General features: G+C 45.0%; 2 protein-coding genes across 2 annotated transcripts; one reads left to right on the top strand and one right to left on the bottom strand.

Moving 5' to 3' along the window:
* Positions 1-72: 72 nt before the first annotated feature.
* LOC139331277 (thiosulfate sulfurtransferase/rhodanese-like domain-containing protein 2) lies at positions 73-4803 on the bottom strand. The gene is made up of 9 exons (XM_070962684.1): positions 4394-4803; positions 3470-3759; positions 3195-3303; positions 2920-3039; positions 2597-2702; positions 2281-2396; positions 1775-1933; positions 1375-1513; positions 73-1253 (listed from the first exon to the last, which is right to left on the bottom strand). The coding sequence occupies exons 1-9, from the start codon at positions 4529-4531 to the stop codon at positions 1024-1026; spliced, it is 1407 nt and encodes a 468-aa protein (XP_070818785.1). The 5' UTR covers positions 4532-4803; the 3' UTR covers positions 73-1023.
* A 20-nt stretch (positions 4804-4823) lies between these two features.
* On the top strand, positions 4824-12282 carry LOC139331279 (nuclear cap-binding protein subunit 1). The gene is made up of 23 exons (XM_070962685.1): positions 4824-5016; positions 6007-6095; positions 6347-6447; positions 6535-6691; positions 6768-6875; positions 7230-7351; positions 7504-7573; positions 8043-8258; positions 8384-8481; positions 8568-8631; positions 8725-8835; positions 8922-8986; positions 9067-9129; positions 9212-9286; positions 9405-9508; positions 9605-9727; positions 10050-10152; positions 10470-10563; positions 10653-10756; positions 10877-10994; positions 11087-11227; positions 11452-11565; positions 11665-12282. The coding sequence occupies exons 1-23, from the start codon at positions 4983-4985 to the stop codon at positions 11776-11778; spliced, it is 2388 nt and encodes a 795-aa protein (XP_070818786.1). The 5' UTR covers positions 4824-4982; the 3' UTR covers positions 11779-12282.
* Positions 12283-12716: the final 434 nt, after the last annotated feature.

Raw genomic sequence — 12716 nt, forward strand, 5'->3', positions numbered from 1 at the left:
ATTACAGATACTTATCTCTAACTTAACTCAGCAAGTCACAGTACCACCTAGACTTATGATGACATGTAAATGCAGACTGCAGACACTGTTTCCTTTATTGTCAAACAGCTTTTACATTTTCTTTTTAATGTGGTTATTGAACACCTACGTGAGTGTGTGAAAAAGAAAAATGCAAATTGCATAGTTGCATTTTCATTTTTTCCCATCAAACACACGAAAATGAAAAATTATAATGCTACTGTGGAATTATGTTTTCATTTTTATTTTAGCATCGTCCCCTATGGGCTTCCATGCTTACGTAAAACATACGTAAAATGATGCAACTGTGTCTTTATTCATGAGGGCTCAGGGATTAAAATCACTCACATGCTGAAAGTAAGACTTAACTCTACACCTGACTTTACTGGGGGTCTGCTTTTGCATGGTTTCACACCAGCAGGCTTATTCTCAGGTAAGCTGAGGTGAATTCTATGAGAAATGTGTCATCCCATGTAAGGCACAGAGACATTGGTGCTTGTGGTTTGCAGGTGTTTTGGTGACACCTGCAGTGTCAGTAACCTGCTTCAGTCAGAGGCTGCATGATAAAAATGCATCTAGTTTGTTTGCAGCACGACTTCAAACTATTTTAATTTAAAACTGTCTGTGGATTTGGAACAAATTTAAAAAAAACATGCAATTAACATAAATCACTGCCAAAGCACTGATTTCTATTTTAACACAAATAAGCATGCACACACAGCTTTCATTACTAAGATGAGGCAGTTTTATGGAATTCTTGTAATAAAACTCTGATTTTGCAGATGCATTATTAAATTTTCCTCAATAAAAACATTTGTGGATGCTCCGTCTTCAGAATTAAACTCTTTAAATACAGTAAATCTGATTTCATTTCTGACATTCATATAAAAAAAGTCTTGGCTTTAAAAAACACCTGACACTCTCCACAAATTCTGGTCGTACATTCTGATTAATGTGCCGGGACAGGCAGCGTTTTCATGATGTCCAGTCATAACCTCTCTATCGCTACACATCCTGAGGGATCCTTGGACGTCCACCAGTGCACTCGCACTCCTCTTTGTGATGCAGAACAGCGGGGGACGCCTTGCTCTGAGCTCGTCCTTTGTTCTGGCAGGTGGGGCAGCAGGCGGTGTGTCCGTCCTGTCTGCAGCCGGGACAGGACAGAACCAGCTGACAGCAGAACTGGGTGGAACAGAGCTTGTACTGGTCCCAGGGACAGCGGCAGTACCTGCAGTCTGGACAGAATCACAGAGTTGTTCACAATAACTAAATGTTAATATTTTCTGATAGAGCTAGCACTCTCTTTATGTGTATGTGATTCAACATGCTGATAAGGATCTCTGTGCACGCACTCACCTGAGATGACGTCATTGTTGGAGGAGATGGCGTAACGCTCATCAAACACAAAAAGCTTCCCTCGATAGAAACCCTCTGGAAATCGCTCCAGATACTTGTGGATTCCACCTTTCAGCTGGTAAACCTCTTTACAAACATTCTACAGGCAGGATGACACACAAGAACTTTCAGTGTTGCTTGCAAATGTTGCGAACGATCTGCGTTTGGTGCTGAAGATGTGAACTACGATTCAAAAATGATGCATTTCCATTAAACACTTGTTTTAAGTCACAGCTGGTGTGATGCCACATGCAGACAATGACTCAATAGTTCCCCGCTGTGAGTCCCTGCATGACCAGAAGCCGCTTCACTGTTAAAAAGAGTCCATTCTTTAGCTCACATCAAAGACAGGCGGGCTTACTTTTGAGCGGAGGTAGGCAGAGCCGCGCTCACAGCGGATCCCTCCTGTGCAGTACATTAAGACCTTTTTGTCTCGGAACAGTTCCAGGTTCTGGTCGACGTAGTCTGGAAAGTAGCTGAACTTGCGGATGTTTGGAGCCAAACACTGAGTGAACTGCCCCTGGAGGGAAAAAATAATCATGGTCAGAATGATCAAGATCTTTTTCTGGCTTTTGTCCTGTTTGATTATGATGTTTGTGTGGAAATTGGTCAAAGTCAGCAAAAATACAGCCGAATCCAGCAGGAACTCAAGAACATTGAAATGATAAGTTCACAAAAAAAAATTTTTTGTTCAAACCTCCACGTACTTACTGCAACAGGTTAAACACAGTAGTAATGTAATATTTGTTTTAAGCAGATTTAGCACAAATGGAGTAAAATAAAAATTCAATATAATAATAATTATTCAAATATTACTATATCTTGTAGAACATCTGCAAGTCTGTGTTTCTGGAGGACATTACTTACAATTTTACTCTCATAAAAATTGCGGCAGTCTAAGAGGATGGTGTCATTACTCAAATCCCCTTCAGCCAAAAGAGCCTCCACTTCTTTATGAAACTCCTCCGGCTCTAAATGAACTCCTGAGAGGGAAAAGGGAAAAAACACTTTCACTGCGACACTAAAAGCAAAACAGCAACAGCACAAAAACACCTTTATAATTCTTACCAATGTCTACATATGAAACAATACAACACACTGGAAATAACAGAGCTATAGGCATCACTGGTCGTAGAGAGGACTTTACTGCAGTATTACAATAGTATCATTGATTTTACCTTACCTGCCAGTCGGTAGGAAAGAACATCAGGATCCACTCCCATTGGGACGATTTCCTTATAGACCCCGACCCTCAGGTCTGTAAAACACTCTGCGCCGCCATCACTTGTCTGAAGACACACACAATTTACATATAATCAGCACTACTAACAATAAACTCATAACAAGAAAGGATGGTGTGACAATTATTTCTCAGAAAACAGGCGTACAACTCTGCAGCTGTGGGCACCACGTGGAACACTGAGTTCATATTCATGCATTATGTGATGTGTTATCCAAGGCACAACAGGCACATCTGTACATTCAATCATCCAGCTTGAGTCTGACCTTAAAATCCGCCTTATCCATCTTAAAGACAGGGTGTGAACACATGACGTCGATGTAAAGGGCAGTGGCCGTGTTGGTGCCGCCAACTGTTCCATTGATGCCTTCAGTGGCCACCCTCACCTGGAAAAGGTGATCATGATATATTTCAATGGGTCAGAGAAATTGAATTAAACGTTGATCCATCTTTTTCAGAATTAAAAACAAATCTTCATCTGTCCTCGGTGTAAACATTCTGCAGTCTTCCAGCTGGAGGCAGGATAAGAGAGTTTACTCACCTTGCCAGTTAAGTGGAGTTTCTCACACAAAGCTTTCTGCCAAGCACAGATGACATGAGGATCTTTCACTTGGCAGTAGTGATAATAGAGGAGAACCTTCCCTGGACCCCTGAGAAGAAGAATTACAGTGAGAAGCATCAGTATCCATTTAAAGATTCAGAAATCCAATAAATATTTTATAGATCACATATGTTAATAAAACCATATGCTGGATTTTCACTTTAAAACAGTTCAAAGACGTGGACTGAACTGAAGTCAGGAGAAAGAATCAGTACTTTTGAAGCTGGTCCTCAGAGATGTGACCTGTCTCAGGGATCCACGCAGAAACGTCCGCTGGCTCAGCCTCACGCTCATTCGGCTGCTGTGTTTCAGACTCTTCCTCCAGCTGGCTCAACAAACGCTCATATGCGGCCTGTGTGAGCTGCTGTATTTCAGCGTCATGAGTCCTGGCCACATGTTTGTGAATGGCAGAGTGTTCTTTAAAGGTACGGCCGCAGCAGCACCAAGATGTGCTTCCTCCTTCCTGACGGCCATCCCTCTTGGACGCCACGAAAGCAGCAAACGACTGTGGAGAAGAAAAAGCATGAAGTGCTTTTAAAGTGGCAAAATCAAATCCTTTTTTTTAATAAAAAGGAGTTAGTTAGATGTGTTTAAGCAGTAGAAATAGCACAGATTACATCATAGTTCCCAACATTTGTTGCCTGAGCCCCATAATAGAAAGCCATGACCCCCTCTTTAGGATTATTACCTCAAATAAAGGAGATGTTTCTGCTCCAGTGAGAAGAAAGAACCCATTAAGTGTTGGAGTGGATCTGAATCACGGGGCAGACGTATGTATTATTTTCCCCTTTCATTAATGCTGCATGTTTTTGTTTTTTCTCTTCTAAACGCTTCACTCTGCTGTACATGTTGTGGGCTTTTGGCTTTGGCAGAACAAATCCCACACATCTTAAAATCCAGTGGGTGGTTTGTAAAGTTCAACAGTGACAAAACAGTGCCAATCGTAGAAACACGATGACTCCATTCACAATTCACATACCTGGTACCAGTGATCCTCTGGGACAGCTGACACATGTAGTTCACACAAACTTCATACAGAAAACGGTCATTGTGCAGCGCTCGGGGACAGTGGTGTTCCCTAATCATGTAGTTAAAAAAAAGGTCATATAACAAGACGTTAAGTGTTTGTTGTCACTCACCTTCCTCCTACAGAAGCTGTAGTACCTCCTTTGTGAGGCAGACAGCTGTTTCTCCTGTTTTAACGTTACTTCATTAGATGATGAGGTGTCAAGCTCCAAGTCCGTGAACTCTGCACAAGGCGTATCTTCCGCTGCCATGTTTTTTAAGTTTTTAAAAATACACTATCAACTTAGTTAGCCAGGAAACACTCTTTAGCTAGCTAAGTTAGAAGATTCGTTAAAATTTAGAAGGAGCTACTTCCGCTGTTTGGTCCGAGTAATGCATCGTTTAAGCAGTCAATACTGACCGAACCTTGGCGAACATTCAATAAAAAGTCTTAAACGTGACAATATGCGCATGTCACATATCCAACTACCATCAAACGTGCAGCAGAAAATCCAGCAGTAAACACCGGACGAAAAAAGACGGTGCACCTTCCGGTTGACTCCCGACTGCCCCGGATGTGCCTCACTTGAATCAGACCGCTATTATTTTTCTGCACTAGTAGCGGCCAGGCTGAAGGATCTAGAAGCTAGCCGACTTATTATTTTGTTTCATAGCCATTTTCCTGCCGAAATACCTTAGCGCTGCTTTCATAGCGAGCGAAAGATGTCCAGGAGACGACACAGCGACGAGAATGACGGTAAGAGGAGGATACGTGTGTAATTCAGACGTTAGGCTAACGACTGGTGGCTACCCACCGTTAGCGTGATTTTGGTAGGGTTAACGTTAATCTTGTGCTTGGTGCTTTCACGCATGCTGATTGATGAATTGTTTTACGATGCCGGGCTTTAGTTCTTCTCGTTGCGATCTAAAAAATGCAAAAAAAACTTATTATCTCATTATCTGTTTTCGCATTCGTGGCTGGAAAGCGAGAAGATTGAGCAAAGTGAGATATTAGCGGAAGATTAACCGGTATGCGGTTACCGTTAGCTGCTATGTTAGCTTCTGTTAACCTGGGTAGCTAGTAGGTAGATATGGGGGCGGTAACCCAGTGATTTGAATAATACAAATACCTCAGTGAGAGTAGTTTTTAGAAAATGGACTAATGCCTATTTTAGCCTTACAAGGTTGCGATCTACTGCTTTAGGGCTGATTAAAAGTTTATGTATTAAGCAGTAGTTAAAATCCACCCTTAAACAGAATGTACATGGTGCCTCTTTAAATAGCAATATTAATAACGTTAACGTTATCAGTGTTTTTTGTCGTTATAATCCATTGACTCTGAGATAATGATCGACTCAATGCATGTTTTAGATACGTTCAGACATTACTTTCCAGCTTTGAATCAGAGAAAATGTCAGTGTCACAGTGAAATCAATGCAACAGAGGCAGAGGCAGCCTGAGTTTCAGTTCCTTGTATGGGACAAGCTCCAGAAACACTAAACGGAACATTAGCATTAGCACCTGTTAATAGATAACCAGTCTTTGGTAAGCTGCTCATATGTTAATGTAGTGAAGCGTCCCTGTAAAAAGAGGCAGCTTCAAAGTGACAAATTATGATACAAATGTCTTGTGTTAATTCTGTTTTTGGGTGGATTTCCCATCCTGGCTGCCCCTGACTTATTCTCTCAGCTAATGCTTCTGGCTTCACTCACTCTGTGATCATTTTGTGACTCGTTTACCCTTCCAGGAGGTCAGGCCCACAAAAGGAGGAGAACATCTGAGCCCATTGAAATTGAAGACCGCCTGGAGTCACTGATATGTCGTGTGGGGGAGAAGGTAAAGAGTCAGCTCTGGCAAAGTGCTGTAATTACATCAAGTGTGTGAGATTCTGCTCCATCTCGCTCTGATTCAAATGGCTGCACTGCTTTACCTCTAAAGGCGATCAAAAACGAAGAGTATGGCTTCACAGTCTGATTTTCATTCATTTATTTGCCAATTTCACACGGCCGCTGGCAGTGCAGGCTTATTTTAGTTGAATTAGTTTGTTGGATATTGCGAATCCTAGATTGCTTCATGTCTCTTGGCAGAGTACATCGTCCCTGGAGAGCAACTTGGAGGGCCTCGCAGGCGTGTTGGAGGCTGACCTTCCAAACTACAAAAACAAAATCCTGCGCATTTTATGTGCCGTGTAAGTTCAGCTCAGCTCAGCCTTTTCTGATTGAAATGATGTGTGTTCGCGTGGTCGTTTTTCACTGAGTCATCTTTTGTTGGACAGCGCCCGCCTCCTCCCCGAGAAGCTCACTGTGTATACGACTTTAGTTGGCCTCCTGAATGCCAGGAACTACAACTTTGGGGGCGAGTTTGTGGAGGCCATGATCAGACAACTCAAGGAGACACTGAAAAACAACTTGTACAATGAAGCTGTTTACTTGGTAAGCTGACTTTTTATGAGCTCGAAGCCGCCGATGCTTCCACACTTTTTTCTTTTAACACTGTGTTTTTTTCTAGGTGCGTTTTCTGTCTGACCTGGTCAACTGCCATGTGATCGCTGCTCCTTCCATGGTGGCCATGTTCGAAAACTTTGTCAGTGTTACTCAAGAGGAAGATGTACCACAGGTAGGTCGAAGGCTGCGGCAGAGTGGTCCTGTCATTTTGTTAACTACACTGAAGCACTGAAGGAATCCATGAACGTGTTAACTGCAGTCACGGCAGCAGCGAAGGATCAGGGTCAACTGTAGGTTAAAGAGAGCAAAATGCTGAAATGTTTTGAAGCTGTTTTTATCACGCAGATGTGTTTACACCTCCTAAATCCTCCAAGATGTTCCCTACAGAGTGACAGTTCCTAATATTGAGAGTTTAGTGCCAAAATAACCGCTGACTGCAAAAATTGTAGAATTATGGGAAGCCCTGTGATTTTCAGTCCCGCTTCACGTTGAGGCTGAAGTGGCGAGGTCTTGCGTGCGTCCTCAGGTTCGGTCGGACTGGTTCGTGTATGTGGTGCTGTCCTGCCTGCCCTGGGTCGGTAAGGAGCTCTATGAAAAGAAGGATGTTGAGATGGACCGACTTCTCAGCCAGGTCGAAGGCTACCTCAAGTAAGATGTCTGCCGTGGTTTTCTGCTCATTGCTCTCATTGTTATTTTTTACTTCTTGCTAAATTTCTCGTCATTTTCTCAAAGCTTCAGTCGCTCTTTGTAACTGATTCCTCATCAGTCAGCTGAAGGTCGTATTTTTCTCTCATTTTCAGGGGGCGAGTAAAGACGCACGTTCCCATGCTGCAGGTGTGGACAGCAGAGAAGCCCCACCCACAGGAGGAGGTGAGAGGCAGGTGGAAGAGCTGCACGTGTCCCTTTACTGTTTGGAACATAAAGAAAATTGTCCTAAGGTCACTTTGGTTTCAGCCATTATCTTTGAAAGCTGTTATTATGGATGTAAGGAGAGAAGAATCAGAGAGAGATGAATCTTTTCTGCTGGCAGATCCACTGGCATCATTTTAAAGACCGAGCCTTCAGTCAGATCCTCTCTGTGGGTCTCTGCTCTGACCCACCTGAACTGTCTGTTGATATTTAGCAAGATATTCAAACTGAAAGATTTTGCTTGAATCCACAAACTCGCCTTCTGATTGAACTTTTCTGCAGTATCTGCTCTGACCTTGCTGACTGTAGCTTCACCTCGAGAGCTATTACAGCTGCGGCTGGTGTTTTTCTTCTTGTGGTCAGAAACGATGTGATGGCTTGGCCCTCAGAACGCTGTTAAACCCCCCCCCCCCCCCCCTCTCTCTGTCAGTACCTGGACTGCCTCTGGGCCCAGATTCAGAAGCTAAAGAAGGACCGCTGGCAGGAGCGCCACATCCTTCGTCCTTACATCGCCTTTGACAGCGTGCTGTGTGAGGCCCTGCAGCACAACCTGCCCCCCTTCACCCCACCGGGCCACATGCCCGACGCCCAGTACCCCATGCCCCGGGTCGTCTTCCGCATGTTCGACTACACCGATGCCCCAGAGGTGCTTTAAGGCTTGTCTTTGAAAACACGTCACTGTGTTACTGATCAGCTCTCTGTTGTTGATGTTAAATAGTCGACATGTGATTTTGATTGGATCCCTCAAACCTTCGTCCTCTTTGTCTTTAGGGTCCTGTTATGCCCGGCAGCCACTCTGTGGAGAGATTTGTCATAGAAGAAAACCTGCACTGTATCATCAAGACTCACTGGAGAGAGAGAAAAACATGGTGGCTAACCCACTCGCTCATGTTTCAGTGATATCTGAAGTGTCTTTAATGTTTTAACGTCTCTGATTTTCTTTGGTATCTTTCAGTGCTGCCCAGTTACTCAGCTATCCAGGGAAAAATAAGATTCCACTCAACTATCACATCGTGGAGGTCTGCACATTTTTAACGAGCCGCGTGCTGAGAGATGAATAATTCAATTCAAAGTAAAGGCTGGATGAAATGTTTCTGTTTCTGTGTTTTCAGGTGATCTTTGGAGAACTCTTCCAGCTGCCCTGTCCGCCTCACATCGACGTCATGTACACCACGCTGCTCATCGAGCTCTGCAAACTGCAGCCAGGATCTCTGCCGCAAGTTGTATCCTTGATTGTTTGTGTCACTGCATGGTGCGCTGGTGTGAGTGTTCACCTCAGAGAGACTGCGCCTTAACGTCTGCCCGTCAGTTGGCTCAAGCCACAGAGATGCTGTACATGAGGCTGGACACCATGAACACCACCTGCATAGACAGGTCACCGAACTGCACGTTAACTCCACCGCACGAGTCAACGGCTTCCTGTCTGTGCTTTAACGTTTGCTTTTTATTTCCAGACTAATCAACTGGTTTTCTCACCATTTGAGCAACTTCCAGTTTCGATGGAGCTGGGATGACTGGTGAGCCTCTGCGGCTGCTCTTTATTCTTTTAACCTGGGTAGAAAACAACCCCGCTCAGCTGATCGTGTGTCCTCTCTAAAGGTCTGACTGCTTGGCCACGGATCTAGAGAAGCCCAAGCCCAAGTTTGTCAAAGAGGTTCTGGAGAAGTGCATGAGGTATTTGTCTTCGTCTTTCTCCTCAGAGGCGTCAAATATCGAGTTTGAAAATGTTTCCTTTGATGCTTTCGTTTTGGAAAGTGTCTCCTTGAACTGAAGCGGTCGGTTGTCCCCGCAGACTTTCGTACCACCAGCGGATAGTGGACATCGTCCCTCCGACCTTCTCGGCGCTCATCCCAGCTGAACCCATCTTTGTCTACAAATACGACGACGAGAGCGCCTGTAAGCACACGCGTGCATTCACCTGAGCCCCGATTGGTCACACAGATCTCGAGTTTAGACACGGACTCTTAACCAAATGTGTCGTCTGTCCCACAGCTTCGTTACCGGGTTACCCACTGTCCATCACCGTGGGAAACGCCATCAAGAACCGAGCGTCCAACGAGGAGATCCTGTCCATCCTCAAAGAAGTGCCCAACCCCAACCAGGAAGACGACGATGGTCTCTGTCTTCTTTCGTTTTGATTCCTTTCTTGGTGGCAGTGTTATGGTTTTCTGTTTACGGTTCTTTTTACAGTTTGACAAAGTAAAAAAGTCTCATTTATTCTTCTGTGTGATGGAAGAATGATCATCTTTAAAACGTTTGGATATCTGTGGGTGGATTACACAACGTCTGTCACCCCAAAAAGTCCACTTTTCTGCTTTTAAGTGCGGGTGACATTTAGCTGCAATCATTTAGCCAAACATCATTTCACTCTGTCGTGTAAAATCGCCTTTTCACTCTCATGACTCTGTTCTCTTTCACTCCTCTCTCTTTCTTCCAGATGAGGGCGAGAGTTTCAACCCTCTGAAGGTCGACGTGTTCCTGCAGACTCTCCTCCATCTGGCTGCCAAATCCTTCAGCCACTCCTTCAGCGCCCTCGGCAAGTGAGTTCACCGCCATGAAAAACGCTTCTCGCTTTCTACCGTCTTCATGTCTTTCACCTGCTTTTAAGAGTGTCTCTCAATACAAACCAAAAATGTTGAAGCTATCATTCATTCACCAAAAGGCTCATGTCGATCCGCACTCACATGCTGCTCATCCACTGTCCTTTCTTCCTGCGTGATGACTTAACCTGCTCAAACACACACAGGCTTCACTTGGATGCTGCTTGGCTCACACGCTCATGAAAGTAAAGAGAATTAGAGAGGAAGGAGATTCAAAGAGAACACAACACTGACACAGTCGAGCGTTTCACCTGCAGGTTCCACGAGATCCTGAAGAACCTGACAGTCAGCGACGAGGGCAAGCTGCACATCCTCAAGGTGGTCTATGAAGTGTGGAGGAATCACCCGCAGGTACCGCAGTCGCTCCCGGTGTGGGTGTTCATGTGTGAAAATGTGTGTTTGACGTGGACTCGAGGTAACGTGTCCCCGCTGCGTCGCAGATGATCGCCGTGCTGGTGGACAAAATGATCCGGACGCAGATCGTGGACTGCGCCGCCGTCGCTAACTGGCTCTTCTCTCAGGACATGGCTCATGAGTTCACCAGGTGGGATGTGGGACATTTAACACGAGGAGGACAGAGGACACGTTAAGCTTTTATGATGTCCAATTTTCCAGGATGTAAAAGTCGATGCTCTGTTTTCTGCGTTGTCTTTTCCTCATGCAGGCTTTTCATCTGGGAGATTCTACACTCGACCATCCGGAAGATGGACAAACATGTCCAGAAGATCCAACAGGAGTTGGAGGAGGCCAAGGACAAACTGGAGAAACAGCAGCATAAGAGGGTAACTGTCCACCACATGATGTCCATCAGGGACGAGAAATGACTGAGCTGGTTAATGTGTGTGTGTGTGTGTGTGTGTTCATTCACCATCAGAGGGACAGCGGCGATGACGAGGACATGGACAAGGCCAGCGAGGATGAGGAGGGCCAGCTGGAGGAGCAGATCGAGAGGCTACAGGAGAAGGTGGAATCGGCTCAGAGCGAACAGAAGAACCTCTTCCTCGTCATCTTCCAGGTACTGAAGGGGGGCGAGGAGCCCTGAACCTTAGACCTGGACCAGAGAGTCCCAGCAGGGTTCTGAAGCTGCAGCGTGTTTCTCCTCGTGGAAATGTTTTGAGGTTCATAGACGAGAGGAAAATGATCTGCGTCAGACGTTATTCCACGTCCGAGTCCCGTTCGGTGCAGCTTTCACGTTATTTATTTGCCTCACTGAAATGCTTTTTTTTTTCCCTCCTGCAGCGTTTCATCATGCTGTTGACGGAGCACCTGGTCCGCTGCGAGACGGGCAGCGTGGACATCAGCACGCCGTGGTACAAAAACTGCATCGAGCGGCTGCAGCAGATCTTCCTCATGGTAAAACGCTCTCTCACACACACACGCACACACTCTGCAGCGGTGCACGTTTGACGTTAGCGTCCCCTCTTTGACGTGGCGTCTCTCCTCACTCCGCAGCACCATGTGACCATCCAGCAGTACATGGGAACCCTGGAGAACCTGCTGTTCACCGCGGAGCTCGACCACCACATCCTGGCCGTCTACCAGCAGTTCTGCGCCCTGCAGCTCTGAGACGCCGGCGCTGACGCGGGATTGGACGGCGTGGAGTGTGTGCTCGTGTGCACACAGTACCTGTGCTAAACCTACACGTTAGAAACTACCAGCTCTTGCATCAAGAATCTCATCACGGGCTTTATTTTTAAACTTCCCTGTTTTGTGTTTGGTGCCATTCGGAGTCGCCACGTCTGACGGCGGCCTTCACAGTAGGAATTCAAACACGAGTCAGTTCGACAAACCCTGTCGTTAATTTGCTGTAGTATTTCCTTTTTTTTGTTTTTTTTTTGTCTTGGTTTTGAATTTTGTTCATTTTTACATCCTGCTCTTATTCTTCTGAATGGATCTTTTTAAAAACCGTCGAACTGTCTGAGTCCAGACGGAGCTGCAGAAATGATCATAGGAGAGATTTCAGGTCAGCTCGCTTTGATTCTGAGTCGAGAGAGCGCTCTACTTTTTTATATTTGTTTTATGTGGAATTGGGAAAGAATTAAAACTCTGCAGAGTCTTTATCCGCCTGCTCGTGTGTCGCTTTCTTCCTCCTCCGCCCTGCTCGGTCATGATCTGACGGTGCAGATTCTCTGAAAATAGACGGAGGAATCCAGATGATCCAGAAAATAAAATGTCACCTGAGGCATCATGGGAAGGCATGCTGGTGGCGCTGGTTCATGGATGAAGCACAACAGGTGACGTTAAAGAAATTGGTCGTGAAACTTCAGAGATGAGTCAGCACTTTTGTTTCCTCTTGAAATTAGAACAAAATGAAATTAAGTTGCTGTTTCAGATTTTAGCCCAACATGCTGATAATAATCTCATATTCCCTTTAGAATGAACAGAACGTTTTAGCTTCAGATTTCTTTCTTATTTTTGCTTCATAACTGACAGAATAATTACTGAAATTACAACTGATCCTTTTTCTTCTGACAGTCTTGTTCAAACAATAACTTCCATGCAGC

The sequence above is a fragment of the Chaetodon trifascialis genome, chromosome 5 (assembly GCF_039877785.1).
Source record: "Chaetodon trifascialis isolate fChaTrf1 chromosome 5, fChaTrf1.hap1, whole genome shotgun sequence".
NCBI lineage: Eukaryota > Metazoa > Chordata > Actinopteri > Chaetodontiformes > Chaetodontidae > Chaetodon > Chaetodon trifascialis.